Below are 18,437 nucleotides of genomic sequence, written 5' to 3'. Positions count from 1 at the left end.
CAGAAAGAACATCTCCCATACATCTTACTCCTCCCCCACCCTTTGTTTCCTAAATAATGGTTAATGAAACCATTTCAAGGTTAACTAGGAGAAAAGGAACGATCTCAGTGAATTTTCACTAGGAAGAGAGGCGGGGGGACTGAGCTCGGCAAAAACAGGCGGCTCCTTGAATGCGCGTGCGCCCCTAGCCTAGACTGACCAAGGTACACGCAATAATGCTCATTGCTTGCGTATAAGCGGGCACTGGTGCGCCAGACACGGAGCGCATGCGCAGAGGGGCGGTGCCCAAGAGATTCTACAAGTCCGCTGGTTGTAGTCTTTGCTTTAACCTGAAAGGCTTACCTGGCATACCCTTGGCTGAGAGAGAAAAAGGAGAAATATTCGCGGAGGTGACTAAGATAAATTTCTCATTTTCATGATAAGGTTGGAGGTGGAAGGTCTCAGCGTTAGGGGACCCGAGCTTGGGGGGGAGGGTAGGCGGTTCAGAGCCAGTCCTGCCCCACTTTATGCCCGTTGATGTTAGGGTTAGTAGGGCTGCAAAAATGAGCACCTCTCTTGTCTAAGAGCTTCCTCCTCTCATCTCTTTTTCCCCCTTTTCTCCCTCCCTACATTATCTCACCAAATTAACTTGCCTTTTTGTGAACGGGAGCCAGAAAACCTTGAGAACTTAGACCTAAACAGTAGCTTCTTCCTCAACACGGATATGACACAGGAGAAAATGGAACTAGACTTGGAGCTGCAGCCGAGTTCAACCACCACTGACGGCAACATCCTGAGACGATTCAACAGTGCCCCTTTGATCAGTGGGCTTGGGTGAGCAGGATTAAGATACTGGAGGAGGCAAGCAGGGGAGTGGGTGGCAAGAATTGGGGAAAGTGAGTTCCGGAAGCATTCACATCCCTTCATTCATCGAGGTTCTGCAGGCATCTCCTTTGTTTTTGGATTCCAGAGATCCCACCCCTCAGCCCAGGGGGATGGGAGAGGTGGGACGGCTTAGCCAGAGAGAGAGCACACACCCACCCTGAGGTTGACATGTATATATGAACCTAAACGTCCTCTTCTGACAGTCCACCAACACCCGAAAGCAGCAACTAAATGGTGCGGAGCACTTTTTCTAACTTCGCCCCATTCCTTATACACTCCTTTAAAGAAACCCAACACTCCCCACCCTCACCTCTACATCTTCTGCGAGGACAGTAATTTTTGCCGTTCTCTCAGCTGCTTTGTCACCTCTGACCTTCACCTCAAGCATGGTTGTCAAGCAAATCGACTTGGACCTTTTTTATACCTAATTTTATTTGAACAAAAAGTTTAAGTATTACAGAAAGTTCATCTCTTAAATTTTGCATTCTCAATGGCTGATATTGTCCCCAATGTGGTTCTTTGGGAGCGTGAAAAAATATATAACTCTTTCTATGTATAAAGCACAGATATACATTCATATGGAAATTTTGTGGGGATTTTCAAGGGAGAGCGATTGGAAGAAATGTCTAAAAAGGCTCATTGCTCATGGACATGGACAATGCACTAGTGGTTACCAGAGGGTAGGGGAGGAGAGGGGAAGTGGGAGGTAAAAGAGTTAAATATGTGTTGACAGAAAGAAATCTAACTGTGTGGTGAACACATAATGCAATATATATATGCCTTACTGCTAAACGGTACACCTGAAACTACTGGATTTCGTTAACCAACATCACCATAATGAAAAATTTTTTAAATTTAAATAAATAAATAAAAAAATTTAAAAAGAGAAAAAAACAAGAATAAAATAAAAAGGCTCATTGAGGGCTCATAATGAAAAATGCACATGACTTAGAAACACTGCCCTAAATGAGAGTTAACAGTATTTTCTGCACATATCCAAAGGTCTGGCATGACTCAAGCTTATTATTTCTTAAAACAGAATTTTAAAGTGAGATCTCGAATCTCATATCCCAGCATCATAAAGTTTTCTCAATATTGTAAAAATGTCTGAAAAGTGTGTTCACTACATGTTATTAACTTTGCCCCGCCCCCTTTTGCTGGCATCATACTGATAGTTATAAATCACAACCATTAGACATGAACTGAAAAACTAGGTCTACCGTTTTTGTTTAACATATGAGGAAACCAAGACCCATAAATCCATAAATCTCTAAAATGGCATAGTAGTAGAGCCAGTACTAAGAATCTGGCTCCTGACTCCTAAGCTAGTGCTTTATCCACCGTTACTCAACAGCTAAACTGATTAAAGAAATTCAGTTTTCTGGTAATTTGAGGTAAAAGTTGCAAAGTAAAAAGCAAACTGACGAAAAAATAATACATTCCCATTTTTAATAGGCAGATAGAAAAATAAGTCAGGGGCACCTCTGCATGTTGTGCTGAGAACAAGAACATCCTATAAATTCAGGATTTTACTCTAATCCCATTGTGCAAATAAATGAATTATGGACCCATTCTGCTAGTAGGAGAAAGCACTTAGGGAGAATGTTGGTTTTATTGGAAGACTTATGAAATGAAAAAAACAAGTTGCCAATAGATAATAGAAGGTATATACTTGAAGGAACATGTGAGTCCTGTTTAATAAGTGTTGGGGTGCAGGCCGCCTTCTTCAATCCCCAAAGTTCTGGAAGCATAGAGAGTGATCAGAGCTATTCCCTCATACTTTGCTTTGTTCTGCAAAAGATTTGAAATTTTTATTTTTATCATTATTAGAGCATAGTTGCAGTGTTGAATTCCATAGCTTAAGATCCTGATGTATGAAGTGAAATTTGTACAGAAGGGTGCAGGGTAATTGTATCTTTATCTAGTAGGAGTTTAAGGTAAAGAACCCACAAAGTAGATCAAGTCCAGAGCCTCTTGTTTATGAGAAAGAAAGGATAGGAATGATATATGACATGCCTGAGGTCAGGAAACTCATCCAAATGATCTGAGGGCATATTTTGTGCTGTTGTGGCAAGTTTAGGGTGTGGTCAGAAAAGTTACACTGAAGGAAAAACAAAGTAGAATGAAACAGCCTTAGTTGAATTCATATTCACCTCAGTTCTTTTCAGTTGCACATGTACACTGCTCACTTTTCTCACCTTTCCTTAGCTGGGCCTCTAATACTTGTTGCTTTGCCTCTTTCACAGCTCGCTAAATATCATTGCACTCCTTTCAGGTAATTTTCCAATTTTGCTTGATGTTTCCTGTACATAAAGATTCAATCTCTCTTGCACCAGCATTTGCAGAATTTGTTCATTAAATGTCAGCTCTTTAGTACAAGTGTTACTGTTTTTAAGAAGTCTCTGCACTGCTTTGTGTACATCTTATATTAATAAAAATACCAATGCCAAAAGTTTTGAACCTCTTGGTTCTTTGTACTCTTTAGCCCTCTAGTTGGCTGACTTCACTACTGGTGTCAATAACTTTATTTAAAGATAGTCATTTTCTCTTCAGCTTCTCTGGCTCTTACTGGAATTAGAGATTAAGTTATTGGATTTTTGCCAGTGCCTTCCCCTTTTAAATACCTCTAGCCTGACCCTGCATTTAAATGGTTTTTGCCTCAAAGTCAAACTACTGCCCACGGGCCAAATCCAGCCTGCCACCTTGTTTTTTAAATAAAGTTTTATTGGAACATAGCCGTGCCCATTCGTTTACTTAATGTTCATGGCCATTTTCCCACTACAGTTGAGTAGTTGCAACAGAGATTGTATAGTTCACAAAGCCCAAAGTATTTACTGTTGGCTCTTTGTAGAAAAACTTTGTCACTATCTGATTTAGTACAGTCTTACAAACCTGGAAGAACAATAGTGGCCATGAAGAATGATTGCTTTGGGAATATAATTGACATAAATATATTGTAATTTAGACAGAGCTGCTTACTGATCATTTGATGTGGAGCATTGAACATCTATCTAGCTACATTATCTTCACTTTTTCCAAGTTGTAAGTATAGCACTTAACTCAGTTCCAGATATCACCTAGGAGTTTATGAAATCATGCTGAGTGACTCATACCAATTGAAGTATATACTGCCTCGATTTCTTTTAGTTGTAGTCTTATTAAATAAAATTGGCAGGCAAAAATTTAGAGGGAACATAATTGCCAGCCTTAAGAATTACTCCCTCCGCCCAACAAAAGATAGTAGAAATGTGTAACTCATTAGCATCTTCCTAACTTCCTCATAAGTGACTTCTAGAATATACTCCTATAAGGAAAATGACTGGGAAAGGCAGTAAAATTAAACCCATACATATATTCTCTCATAAAGTATTGAGTTAACTGCCTGCTATATGCAAATTACCATGCTGCAAAATGTACCTCAAGGCTCAATAAGGTTTTAATTTAATAGGAAAAATCAATATACGAAGGCCTTAAACATATGGTAGAATTAGGTCTGTGCTTAGGGAGGGAAAAAAGTGTTAGGGGAATTCAATGAAAGGAATAAGAAATGACAGCAGAATTGATGAAGGATAAGGAAAAGGTTCTTGGAGAAGTGGTATTTGAGACGCACCCTAACAGATTAATAGGATGCAGACTGAAAGAGAGAGGGCTGGAGAACTGGGACAGCATTCCAAGTATATGGAACAGACTTGGAGGCAGAAAAGCATAGATGTATTCCGGAAAGCTGGTCAACTCTGTCTGTATCACTCGGTCCCAAATGTTCATCTGCTGACCATTGCTTGTCCTGGGTGACATTTTCACCAATTCATAGTTTTAAGGAAGTTAAGCACAGCATACTTAAATATGTTGTTATATAGTTGCCGATCATCCTTACTTGGGCAGGACTATACCTTACTCTGAGATTTCTATTCCTACTTTTTTTTTTTACTACATAAATGTCCTTTTATAAATGAAACAATGGTGTTGGTGGTGAGATTTTTTTTAAATGTCCTAACTTGACCAAAGAAAATGGTCACCACCATATGTTTGTGCCAAGATTTTGTTTTGAAATTTTAGTATATGAAATCCAAAAGTTTGAAGCTAAATTGTGGAAGGCTTTGAATGTCATAGTAAGTAACTGAATTCTGCAGGCAGTTCAGAGTCACAGAAAGTTGTGAGCAGGAGAGCAAGCTATTCTCTAGGAAGGTGATCAGGTAGTCTGTTAGAGAGATGGCCGTAAGGAAAGAACAGAGGTGAGGTGACTAATTAGACTATTGCAGGGTCTGTGGAAAAGTAAAATAGCTTGAAATTGGTTTGGGGCAAGGAGACTGAAAAGAATAAGATGGATATTAGTAAGATCATAAAAGTAAAACCTAGAAGACTTGGCACCCAATTGGATTTAGGGGGCAAAAAAGAAAATGTTAAAGATGATTTTTTTATTATCATTAGGAAAACCTGGATGAAAGGTACAGGAAACTTCTGTATTGTCACAACTTCTTGTGAGTCTTAAACTATTTGAAAATAAAAAGTTATAACAAAAAGAAGACATAAAAAAGAAAATAACTTCTGCAGGGTCCCAAATAGGGCTGGGGCCGGCTAGGTGGGCACCATCAAAGCTGAGGACGGAAGCACCATCTTTAGCGGGCAGCAGCCGCTCAGCTTCAGATCATTGTTGCCACGTGGGAATGTGACCCAGCGTGGCAACATCTTGCAAATGTTCAATAGAAGCCAGAAATCTGGAATATGGATTATTTGTGTGAACTCTCTCAGTGTTTGAAATGTGCACAACTAATTCAAAAACAAAACACTGAATAGGCCAAATGAAACATGTTTGAAAATATCGGTTCTATCAATTCCTGCTACTGGTTACCCCTCTTGTTAGTGTGAAAGTTTGGGAGTTAAGAGGGAATTGGTACTAGCACATTGTAGTTCCAAACATAAATTTAAATCAGTTACAGGTTTACACAGAAAATTATGTATTCAAAGCCACAATAAATTATATTTATTCTTGGTAGCATGACTACAGGTAAAGTGGCATGCTTGAGAATTCCTTACCTTATACGGACCCTTATTTAGGCTCAGCCGACTGAAGTTTTGTATAAATGTGTGTGTGCATGTGTGTATAGGTGTTTTAATTTCTACATCTGCACAGCTGTCTCCACAAAGAAGCCATTTACATTAATGACATTGCTATTTAAGTATTTGAACTTATTTCTTTAAAAAAATTTTGTAAGTGACAAATGTTTTCTTTTTCTTCTTAGTGATGATAATTCACAGGTGTTCCAAGCTGACACATTAAGAACTAGAGGAAACAGTACAACATTTAGGACCCAAAACTGTCCGGTAAGAAAATGCTTATAGCAGCCTCACTAGCCAAGATTGTGCTCTTGGCCTTAATGGTGGTTCTCAAACAGACTACTACTGGCTCTCAATCCCAGAGTTTCTGATTAAAGAAGTCTGGAATGGGGCCTGAGAATTTACATTTCTGACAAGTTCTCACTTCAAGAAACACTGCTATAAACATTAATCTCTTAATTATAATTCTTATAATACTTATTTCATATAACGAATCTTTTTATTGAAGTGAAATTCGCATAACATACAGTTAACACTTTTAAAGTATACAATTCAGGAGCAGTTAGTGCATTCACAATGTTGATCGACCACCACCTCTCTCTTGTTTCAAAAAGCACACATCTTTGTTTTGTTTCTGATCATCGCTGTAAAATTTTCAGTCTTTCATCATTGAGTATATTAGCTGTTGGTTTTGTTAAATGCCATTTATCATGTTGCAGAAGTTCCTAAAAGAAAAAAAAATCTTGTCATTTGCTCTTTGCTGAGTATTTTTATCATGAAAGGGTGTTGAATTGTTTCAAATGCTATTTTGTGCATCTATTGAGATTCTGTTAATATTGGTTGTATTGCATTGATTTTCTTAAGTTGAACCACCTTTGCATTCCTGGGATAAATTCTACTTGGTCCTGGTGTATAATCTTTCTAATGTACTATTGGATTCAGTTTGCTATTTTTTTGTTGAGAGTTTTTCCATCATATTCATAAGGGATATTAGTCTATAGTTTTCTTGAATTATCTTTGCTGGCTTTGGTATCAGGGTAATGCTAACCTCCTAGAATGTGTTAGGAAATGTTCCTCTTCTTCTGTTTTTGGAAGAGTTTGAGTAGGATTGGTGTTGATTCTTCTTTAAATGTTTAGTAGAATTCACCATCTGGTCCTAGACTTTTCTTTGGAAGGTTTTTGAAACAGATTCTAGCTCTTTACAGTACTTGTTATGTTACTGGTTCTAGGGAGTCCTAGAACTCCTGGTCCTTGGTTCTTGGTGTCAGGTGACAATGAATTAAGGGAGATGCCCAGAAGATTGTAAGCAAGCAAGTTTTATTGAAAGCAAAAATACACTTCTCAGATGAGAGAATAGGCTGTTAAGAGAAGTCAACCCTGAAGATAAAGTACACTCTCAGAAGGGAGAGTGGACTGCCAAGAGAGATCAGCCCCGAAGCCTCCTGCTTTGGGCTCTTTTATTAAGCTTGCAAAGCTTTGGTCCTCCCCGTCACCATAGCCCCGCCCCTACAAGCCTTGATTGACAGATACATAATCTTCTTGTCTTTGAGCATGCATATACCCATAATGCATTCGTTTTGCCCATAAGGGGGGGGCCCAAAATCGCAATGTAAATTTATTATAATGATAGCATAATGAAGCAGAAGTGAATTCGAGGTCACACCAGCTGTCCTTCTGCACATGCCTATGTTGGGGAATTTCTCTGTCATTTCCTCATTATTGTGTCAAGGATATTGTTTTAAGGCTGTTTCTCATGTTGGCTCCCCTGGGGAGGGCCCCTAGTGTAACTCCTACCTTAGTTACAGGTATCTTGAGATTTTCTATTTCCTCTTGAATTGGTTGGTAATTTTTGTATTTTTAAGAATTTGTGCATTTCATCTAGATTATCTAATTTGTCAACATACAACTTTTCATAGATTTCTCTTACATGATTTTTTTTATATGATGGAATCTATAGAGCATATTTTAGTGAAATGTTATAGCTTGGAACCCATTTTAAAATATTGCCTCCTAATCTTAAAACTACATATTTCTCTTCATAGAATGATATTCAGTATTATCCCCACTGTCAACACACACACACAAAAAAACATCCAAACCTATAGAGAAATTTATAAAAGTTTATTTGAGCCAAACTGATGACTTGCTGGGAAGCAAGATCTCAAATACTCCAGTGAGTGATAGTTTTGCAGTTCTTTTTATACATTTGGAATTAAGGAGGGAATGTAAGAAAAATTAAACAAGATTATGTGCTACTTTGAGGGTGGTTATACCTCTGAGGGGTCTGGAAAAGGTGTATTAACCTATATGCACATGAAAAATGGACAGGGTTTGCTTAAGGCAAAGATAAACCTTTTATAGGCCTGGAGCATGACGACCCACCATGACCTGCCCAGTTAAGAATTTATAAACAGATCACCACCCTGTGAGGTTACTTTCGGTCATTGAACTTGTCAGATTTGTTACAGAGTGCCTTTTTCTTTTCTCAAATGACTGTTGAATTTATTTGCTTGATCAACAATGGCCCTGGCAAAAATCAGTTAACCAACACTGAGACAGTTGTAATGTAATACAAAATTTTAAAAATTCATGACACCTTGATAGAAATTAGAGTTTACACAAACAAAAAAGAAACCTCCAATATTGCCAGCAAATATAAAATGAATGTAATACGACCAACAGGACAGCAAGAAGGCTTTTATACATTTATATTTGACACCTCACCATATTTTCAGTCACCATAATATCTTCTCTCCAGATTAAAAAAAAAAAAGTGTGCTGATTTTTGTAACAAAGCATTTTTTTAGTACAAAAATCAAATAATGGCCTAAAAGTCACAGCAATGCAATAGGTAGAGGGTTAAAACTGCATCGAACGGGTGCTGAAAATAAATATTAACTAGGAGGATGAGAGGACAGAGCCACCACCTTGACTGTGTGGTTTGTCTTCACATCCATGAGAGCTGACCTACTCATGGGTGCCATTTGGGCAGAGCATGACCAAATGAAGATGCCTGAGAGCCAGCCTCCCAGATGCTTCAGGCACCAGGGAAGTTGCAAAAGCAAGAAAACAGGGTCAGAGATCACAGTTATCATTAAAAGGAAAAGTTGCTTTTTCCTATTGCTCAATCTCGTCATTTGAGAGTCTTTCGGGCAGGTTCACTGAGAAGATACAGATAATTGAAAACTTTTGTTGAACAGTATATGTGTGGCTTATTCAGGCAAAGACACATTTACATTCTAGCCCAAGCAAGCAATCTAAGAAATTGTGTTTTTAATGGAAGGTCAGTCACATAGAAGATTTCTGGTTTGAGAAACAGATCCTTTATGTGGATTCCTTAAATAAAGGTGGCTACCTTTGTCCAAAGTAGTGAAAAGCATTTGCTGATCACTGGGTCACATTGCCCCAGGGTTGGCAGGTCAGCTACATAGGCAGCTCTGTCTACGACCAACTAGAGCCCCTTTTTTGTTAAAAAAACACAAATATACTAATGTTATATTGGGGAAAAATTAGAATTATTCATTAAACAAATCTCTATCAATTCACCCATTTACTCATTCAATAGTATTTATTAAGCACTTGCTTATCTATCAAAGCCCCCGTACATATCCAGTCTTCTTTTCTACTCAGCTAAGTCAACAAATATTTTTTTAGGAATCTACTATGTATTATGCCCAGACCTAGTTACCAGAGAGATCTAACCTAGTTTGAGGAGTTAGCTAGTTTGGGAGGTAAAAAATGGCATGTTTAAAGGCCTAGATTGAAAAAGAGTGTGGTATGTAGAGAATAGAGTATGTAAAGAATTTGAATGAAGTGTGTTCTTGCTAGAGTGGAAATAAAGATGAAGTGGTGAGAGTTGAGGTTGGAGGTGTAGACTGTGCAAGATCTTGTAGGGCCTTCTAAGTCAAGCTAAAAAAATAAACATATAAGAACTCATAGAACTCAACAACAACAAAAAACAATTCACTTAAAAATGGACAGCGGCTTAATAGACTCTTCTTGAGAGCTATACAAATAGCCAACAAATATTTGAAAAGATGTTCAACCTCACTAGCTCTTAGGGAAATGCAAATCAAAATCACAATGAGATACCACCTCATACCTGTTAGAATGGCTATCATCAACAAGACAAGTAGTAAGTGTTGGAGAGGTTGTAGGAGAAAAGGAATCCTCACACACTGCTAAGTGGGAATGCAAATTGGTATGGCCACCATGGAGAACAGTATAGAGGTTCCTCAAAAAACTAAGAATAAAATTACCATATGGCCCAGCAATCCCTCTTCTGGGTGTTTACCCAAAAAACTTGAAAACATTTATCTGTAAAGATATACGCACCCTGATGTTCATTGCAGTATTATTCACAGTGGCCAAGACATCGAAACAACCCAAGTGTCCTATAAAAGATGAGTGGATAAAGAAGACATGGTACACATACAATGGAATAGTACTCAGCTATGAGAAAAGATGAAATACTGCTATTTGTAACAACATGGATGAATCTTGAAATTATAATGCTATATGAAATAAGTCAGACAGAAAAAGTTGAGAACCATATGATTTCACTCATATGTGGAACATAAAATTAAAAGTAATAAACAAACATGACAGAGATTCACCGACACGGACAGTGGATTAGTGGTTAGCAGTGGGGAGGAGAGAGGAATATGGGGAAGGCGGGTCAAATATTTGGTGGAGGAAGGTGATGACACATCATATGTATGCTGCATTATGTATTTATCACATTTACATTCTAGCCCAAGCAAGCAATCACTTTGGGTGATGAATACATAATGCAGCATACATATGATGTGTTATTGAATTGTACACATGAAACCTATTTGATTTAATTAACCAATGTCACCCCAATAATTTTAATAAATAAATAAAAACAAGATTTTGCACTTTATCCTAAGGTCAATGGGGAGCCATTGAAGAATTTTAAGTCTGTGATTGACATGATCAGATTTGCATTTTTAAAAGAGTACCCTGGCTGCAGAGTGGGTTGGAAGAGGGGAAAAGTAGATGCAAGATCAGATAGGAGGCAAGTGCAATAACCCTGACAAATTGCTAATAGTAACTCAGACTAATGCGATGGCAGTGGGCATGGAGAACAGTGTCATATTCATGAAATATTTAAAAGGTAGAATGAATTGGTGATAGATTCAATGGAGAGTAGGAAATGGTGGGGGCAAAGAGGGCTACGAGATATCTGGCTTGAGCTAATAATGGGATGGCGATCCCACAGAAGAAGGGAACATTGGAAGAGGAGTGAATTTAGAAGGGAAGACAAGTTTAGTTTTGGACATGTTAAGTTTGAGGTTCTCTGGGATCTCTACATGGAAATGTTAGATATAATAGTTTAAATCTCAGGATAGAGATCTGGGCTAGAGACACACACTTAGGAATCATCAATAGATTGCTATTTAAAGCTACGAGAATAAATGATTTGACCTACAGAAAGAGTATAAAAGGGAAGAGAAGAGGCTACTTAAACATCAATCAGAAGAGGAGGCTCCATCAAAGAAGACTAAGAATGGTCAGAGAGCCAGAAGAAGACTCAGAAGACAATAGTACCATGAAAAACCAAGGAAAAGTATTAAATCATATTCTGTCAAGTGGTCAGACATGATAAAGACTGAAAGGTGTCCTTTGAGTTACCAAAATGGAGAGAAATTCATAAATTTCTTATATTTGAAAACAGTTTCAATGGAGAGAGGGCTGGGGTGAGGTGAAGACAAGTTGGATTGGGTTGACAAATGACTGGGAGGTAAGGACCTATAAATAGCACCATACATACCAGCTTAGTTATTCAGGGGCAAATTACCCTTTCTATGCCTTGATTCCCTCATCTGTAAAATGGGAATGTAATAGTATCTGCCTCATAGGTTTGTTGTAGTGATTACATTAATCAGTGTGAGATACTATCAATAAAAGCTGGAAGAAAAAAAGAAAAAGGAAAAAAATTAAAGCATATAGCACAACAATGTAAAAGTATTTAATATCACTTAAAATGGTTAAAATGGTAAATTTTGCGTGTATTTTACCACAGGCTTTTTTTAAAAGCTTATAGCATGTGAAAAAATCAGTGTAAAGCACTCAGCAAAGCACTGGCACATACTAAATGCTCAATAAATATTAGATGTCTTTATTAGTAATAATACATATATAGAGCAACCATGTACTTGGCTTTTTTTTTTTTTTTAGGAATTCTAGGCTCTTGATTTGCATAAGGTTCCATTTAATATAATGAATATTTAAAAGAAACCATCTTATATCATGGATTGTGTTTGGCAGAACTGAAGTCATTTTATCTTATTTGGTAATGGGAATTTCAAGTTTTATTGAAGTTTTATTACTGTAACAGCATTATGCATATGCTTTTATTTTGTGAAAGTATCACGTTATTATCATTATAAGATTTATATAGGTATATACTTGCCTTCAGTATAGATATGCTGAGTTATCTAAGAGAGTGATGTGATAATTAGAATGCTTTTGGCAGAAGTAACAAAATCCAATCAGAGGCAACTTAAACAGTAAGGGACATTTATTATCTCAAGAAGTCTTGAGGAAAGGAGATTGCAGGGTTGTTTAATCCAGTGGCTCAGTGATGTCATTAGAGACCCAGCTTCCTTCCATCTTTCCACTCTGCCATCCTCAGCAGCGTCACTAACCTTTGTACCTAGTAATTTCACCCAGAGTTCAGAATCATTTGTATAGTATGATCTTATATATATTTACAGATGTCAGAAGGAAATGTATCAATCTATTTTTATTAGTTATCTCTGGAGCATGGAATTAGAGGAAAAATTTTACTTCTACTTTATGTATTTCTATATTACTTGAATGTTTTTCACAAAGTATCAACAATATAGGTGTTTTTATTTCTAGTTGATACATCACATTACAAAACAGAAACATCATTTTTTTAAAAAATACAGTTATTATTGAGTGATATCATGAACCATAAATTTAAGTGTCCTATCTCATACTGGCCTGTCCTTAAAATTGGTGCTGCAGGAACCTAGAATAGTCAAATTCATAGAGGCAGAAAGTAGAATGATGGTTACCAGGGGCTGCAGGAAAGGGGGAATGGGGAGGTGTTGTTTAATGGGTATAGAGTTTCAGTTTTGCAAGATGAAAAGAGTTATGGAGATTAGTTGCACAACAATATGAATTGCTGTGTCCAGCAAGTGGTAAATCCTGCCACGTCCAGTGCGGCTCTGGAGAATGTACCTGAGTGGGAACGGTGGGAGATTAAGAAAAGAAAGAAGACAGAAAGCTGGGATCAGGACGTCCACTGTCCACTTATGGTGGAGCAATGGCACAGTTTTATTTTTACAAGCTACTTTTATATAAGAGCATACAATTGCTGGCTAGGATAAAATCATCTTCTGCACAATCACCCAACCCACACCCTGCTATGATCTTTTGCAGTTCCAACTGCTGGCGGCTATGAGCGTACTTCCCTCCCTGTCTCAGAGCAACACCGCATTGTTCTCCGATCAGTTCTTACTTCCCCATTCTTAGGAGGGTTCTTGAGGCGAGGCAACCTTTAGTTGACCTCACAGATTGCAAGGACCTTGTCAGCTTGCAGTCCACTCTCCACAATGAATGTACTTAACACTAATGAACTTTAGATTTAAAAATGATTAAGATGGTAAATTTTATATTCTAACATTTTACCACAATTTAAAAATTTTAAAATTGGTGCTGCTTTCCATGTATTTCAGTGTAAGTAAAACAGCATTTTGGGGGAAAAAAAATCACCATTAACAGGGCATTGAAGAACCATGGATATCATTTAACATACAAATAAAGATGCCTATTTTCCAAACGTTATAAATATCTATTATCCATAATTATTTTCTTAATTAACCTCAAATATTTCCTTCACCACTATCAGGGAATCATTCCACCCCACTTATGAGCAGAAACCCAAGGACCTCTTCTAACTATGGGGACCGTGCCTTGTCCCCTAATTACCCCTTTGCTTTAACTCCTGAGAACTCTGAGGTTGGCATGCCTGTTCCTTACTTTTCCACTAGGAATTCTCTTCCTGGAACTTCTGTTGAATTTGGTACGGCCATGTCTTTTCTCCATCCCTGCCCCTCCTATTCCAAAATAAGCAAGAGAAATGTCTCATCTTCCTCTCAGAAACGATTGTGCTTTTCTTGAGCAATATGTTTTAATTTTATGGCTACTGATATTTATCTGATTAGGTTTTGCTTTTCACACTGGCAACTATAAACTCTAAACCCAGTTTCTGTCCCACCCAGTAGAGCGTATTTAGTACATTCCTGATCCTGCTTTATGCTCTGTTTTTCTAGCCTATATTCAATTCATGTTCAGAATCTATATCACCTTAAATCATTTCAGGAACTAGGCAGAGACATTCATAAACATAGCATACAACTCTTGTTCAGGATTTTCTAAGTGTTTTATCTCTTGTAACTACAGTAGGAAATGGGTTAAAATAGCAAACTTGTAAAGTTTAAATTATTTTTAACAAATTTAATGTCTTTACAATAGTTTTCGGTTGTCTCTCTTTAAAATGGAACTAAGCTTGATCTTTTCTATCTTAATTCCTTCACTGAAGATAATGCTTGGGAATCAGCTTTGCCCAGCACCCTCCCCAACACCCCCACTACCCACTACCACCACATCATTCCTTGGTGCTGGCACTCTTGCTTCCTCCCAAGGACTTTTCCCCCTAGAGTGTGAGAGAAAGGCTCAATGGAAATTTACGTAAAAGATACTAGTGAGGTTTATTGACATCTCAGGAAACCATTTCGATTTTAATTCTTTGTTTCATATAGAAAAATTATCTAACACCACCTATAGCACTTAATCTGTGGGATAATTCTCTTCCAGAAGCCTTCTTATCTACAATTAATTTTCAACATTATTACTGAATCAGTCAAGTCCAATATTTAATCCACATTTTTTCCAAGTTAAACACTTTTCTGTGGCTTACCATACTATAGCTCAATTTCAAATTCTACCTTCCTCAGACATTTCACAGCATATCCTGTTCATGTCATCAATTTCAGTCAGGCAATCTTCTCGGGATTTCCTGGATGAAGTTTTCCAATAGGGAATTCTAAGCCTTTGTCTAAAACTAAACTGGTTCCTTCCCATCCCTTAGCTATCAGTTAAAAATAATCTCTTCCAGGAAGTCTTTCATAATTAGTTTAGGACAGTTTGCCACATCATGCAATTCTCTTCCTTTGTTTTTTTTTTTTTTTATAACATGTCATTATTATACAGCTAGAGCATCATAATTTCATAATTACATAGAGTATATGTATATATTTAAGTTCCAGTTAGCATGTCTTTTCATCGGATTATAAATCTTATAACATTTAATGTTTCACATTCTATATTGTGAACTTTCTGGGTGTTTGAATGGTGATAATATGAGCATGAGTTAAACATAGTAAAATTCTGCTTGTTCAAAGGTGTGTGTATGTATATGTGTGTGTGTGTGTGTGTGTATACACACATGTATGTATACTTGAGAGTTTTTTTTTAAGGGGAAACCTAAATTTTTCAGATTTGGTGCATGTCATTGCACAATTTCTCAGTGATCACTGCTAATAAAGGGGAGCATTGGTGGAAAATATCCCAAACTGGATAAATCACAATATTTTCTTACTTGCTTTAGAAATTATCTTTACTATATGCCTTAAGAATAGGCATACAAATGTTTCCTAACTAGTAATATTTAATGTTGGAGAGGTACAAGGAAATTGATATTCTCATATATTGCTAGAAAGTAAACTTGTATAAGCTTTCTGGAGGGCAGTTTGGCAATGTGTATCAACAGCCTTGTGACCCAGAAACTCCAAATTTATGAGTTTACCCTAAATAATTCATTAAGGATGTGTGCAACAATTAGCTTAAAGGTTGTTATCACAGCGTTGTTTACAAGAGCAAGCAAAAATGTGGCAACAGTATGAATGTCTAACAACAGGGAATAAGTTAAAGTTAAATGACTGAGCCTTCATTAACTATGTTTGTATCCTAGTTCTTGGAATTACTAGCCATATGACCTTGGGCAAGTTGCTCAATTTCCCTGGCCCTCAATTTTCTAATCTTTAAAATGAGGACAATAATAATGTCTATGTTGTGTGGCTGGTATGAGAATTGAGTGAGATAAGATGTGGCTGGCAAGTGCTGGCAAGTGCTTCTTATCAGTGCATCCATATAGTATAATATTCAGTCTTTAAAATGGTTTTGCAGGTGAATTTTATGATAGAAAGATGCGTGGAATGTATTAAGTGATTTTCGATTTGTTTATAAAATAAAAATCCAGTTTATTCATCTGTTTATGACACAGTACACAAGAGGCAATGTGTTTCACATCATAGGTTTTACTTCCAATGCCTTGCCTTGGACTGTTCCTTTCTTTAGCTAAAATGAGAGACTAACTAGGAAAGCCAGATAATGCTTACATAACTAAAATAAGTTTGGGGGTACATGGACAATGTTAATATCATCCTTACAGGGATGGACACATAGGGACTATTAGTCTCAAGCTGATTTTCTAGAACTGTTAGCTGGAAACATAGGAACACTACTGGATGCTTATGCCGGCTGGAGTTTCAGTGAGCCCCACCACAGGCATGGCAGCACTCTCTGGTAATCGCCCTTGCTGTCTTTCTGGATAGAGTCACAAAAATAGAGGCTTGTTCTGAATACACTGGAACAGGTCTCCTTTGACCCCCTTCTTAATCATAAAGACTATAGCTCTTGTACCTTTCAAATACTTCCTGGAGGTGACATACCCTCTGCTCAGTCATGATGCTGATCCACTTGGGAACATCAGTTCCTTTCCTCTTCACTCTTGGGTCAGTCAGTTTATAATCAGTGACAGAGCCACCTGCTGCTCTTCTACCCTTTGCAAGGGCAAACATCAGCTTCTGAAAGTCACTAGATATGCCAACAACGTCCTTCTCCAGATCACTCCTGTACATTTCCTTGTAGACTGTTCATTTCTTGCAGTTCCTGGTGGGTCCTTGAGCAGATATCTCAGTGAGGGAGTCCTCATCAGTCTCCAACACCTTCATGGAGGAGGCTCTCAACTTGGAAGCCTCATACTGAGCAGTTTTTTTCAGTAGGCCCCAAATCACTGTCTCCAGGTGGCTAGACAAGGCTGGTGTCAGTACTGATGTAAGTTCCTTTTTGGTCCTTCTCTTTTCATTGCTGTGGCTGGTCATATGTTGACTGGTGACCTCATCCATTTCTTTAGTCTTGATTGTCATTTCAGTGTTCAAAGTATAAAACTTGGTGTATGCTTTGACAGACCTGTATGCACTTATGGGTGTAGAGTGGTCACTCTTCCAGCTAAGTTTCCACAGATTTTCGTGAACAGTGGGCATTTTGATAGAAGCCAGCCCAGGAGCTGAAAGCTGCAAACATCCCTAGATGCAGACCCAGAATATATCAAGTTTTATATATATCCCAAACTGCAAAATAGTATGTGCAGTAGGATCCAGGTCTGGAAAAATAAACACAGATATTTACTATAGTCATCTCTGGATGGTGGGTGATGCTGGGATTTTTTTCTCTATTAATTATGTTTTATACTGAGCATATATTGCTTTATAATGAAAAAAAGTGAGTCAATTTCTGTTGAAAAAATAAAAGATCAGGATAAGTGGGTGGAGCACAGAGGATATTTAGGGCAGTGAAACTACTTGATACAATACTGTAATGATGGATACATGTCATTATGCATTTGTCCAGACCCATAGAATGTACAACACCAAGAGTGAACCCTAATGTAAACTATGGACTTTGTGTCAATGTATGTTCAGCTATTGTAACAATTTACTACTTTTGTTTAGCTTTTAATGATGGGGGAGGCTATGCTTATGTGAGGGCAGGGAAAATCTCTGTACTTTCCACTAAATTTTGCTGTGAACCAAAAACTGCTCTAAAAATTAATTCTATTGAAATTAATTAAAATAAAAGACCAGATGGGAAAAACGATGAATGCTGAATAGTAGGGAACAGATACTCTAGTTTTATAACTGCTATATATAATCCAAGTTGTTGCCAAGTTGTTATTTAGATCATTAAACACAATTCTAGAAGTGTTTGATGATGGTAGTGATAATGGTGGTAATGGTAGTAGTAGTTACCATTCTTTGAGCACATACTATGTACCAGGTTCATTATCACCATTACACATTTAATATAAATAGATGCTTGAAAGATCTCTGTTACAATGCTCAAAACAATATTCCATATGGCAACAAATCATATATCCAATATATCCCTTTTATGTAAGTTTGAAAATTTTTTTATTAAAGTATAGTTGGTGTACAATATTTTTTAAATTTATTTAAATTAGTTTCAAGTATACAGTACATTGGTTAGACATCTATATAGTTCATATAACGATACCCCCAATTGCTCCCTCCCTCCCCTGGCCCTCCACCTAGCCATCATATTAATGCTGACTGCATTCCCTCTGCCGTGCTCCCCATCCCTGTGACAATGCATCAGCT

The 18,437-nt window shown here is 37.4% G+C and overlaps 1 protein-coding gene and 1 pseudogene across 5 annotated transcripts in view; one reads left to right on the top strand and one right to left on the bottom strand.

The window, feature by feature from the left end:
- Positions 1 to 258: 258 nt before the first annotated feature.
- Positions 259 to 18,437, top strand: part of FAM122C (family with sequence similarity 122C) — an 89,360-nt gene continuing 71,181 nt past the window's right edge. For all 5 annotated transcript variants that reach the window (XR_003043065.1, XM_025039656.1, XM_025039655.1 and 2 more), the window contains exons 1-3: positions 259 to 389; positions 654 to 813; positions 6,105 to 6,186. Coding sequence is in view for 4 of the 5 variants with exons in the window: in XM_025039656.1 (XP_024895424.1) it covers positions 704 to 813; positions 6,105 to 6,186 (192 nt within the window). In the remaining variant the exon portion in view is untranslated. The remainder of the gene's footprint in view (positions 390 to 653; positions 814 to 6,104; positions 6,187 to 18,437) is intronic.
- Positions 16,653 to 17,330, bottom strand: LOC102883510 (annotated as a pseudogene).

Source organism: Pteropus alecto, unplaced genomic scaffold, assembly GCF_000325575.1.
Source record: "Pteropus alecto unplaced genomic scaffold, ASM32557v1 scaffold19, whole genome shotgun sequence".
Classification (NCBI taxonomy): Eukaryota; Metazoa; Chordata; class Mammalia; order Chiroptera; family Pteropodidae; genus Pteropus; species Pteropus alecto.
This window is presented reverse-complemented; position numbering and strand designations above follow the sequence as displayed.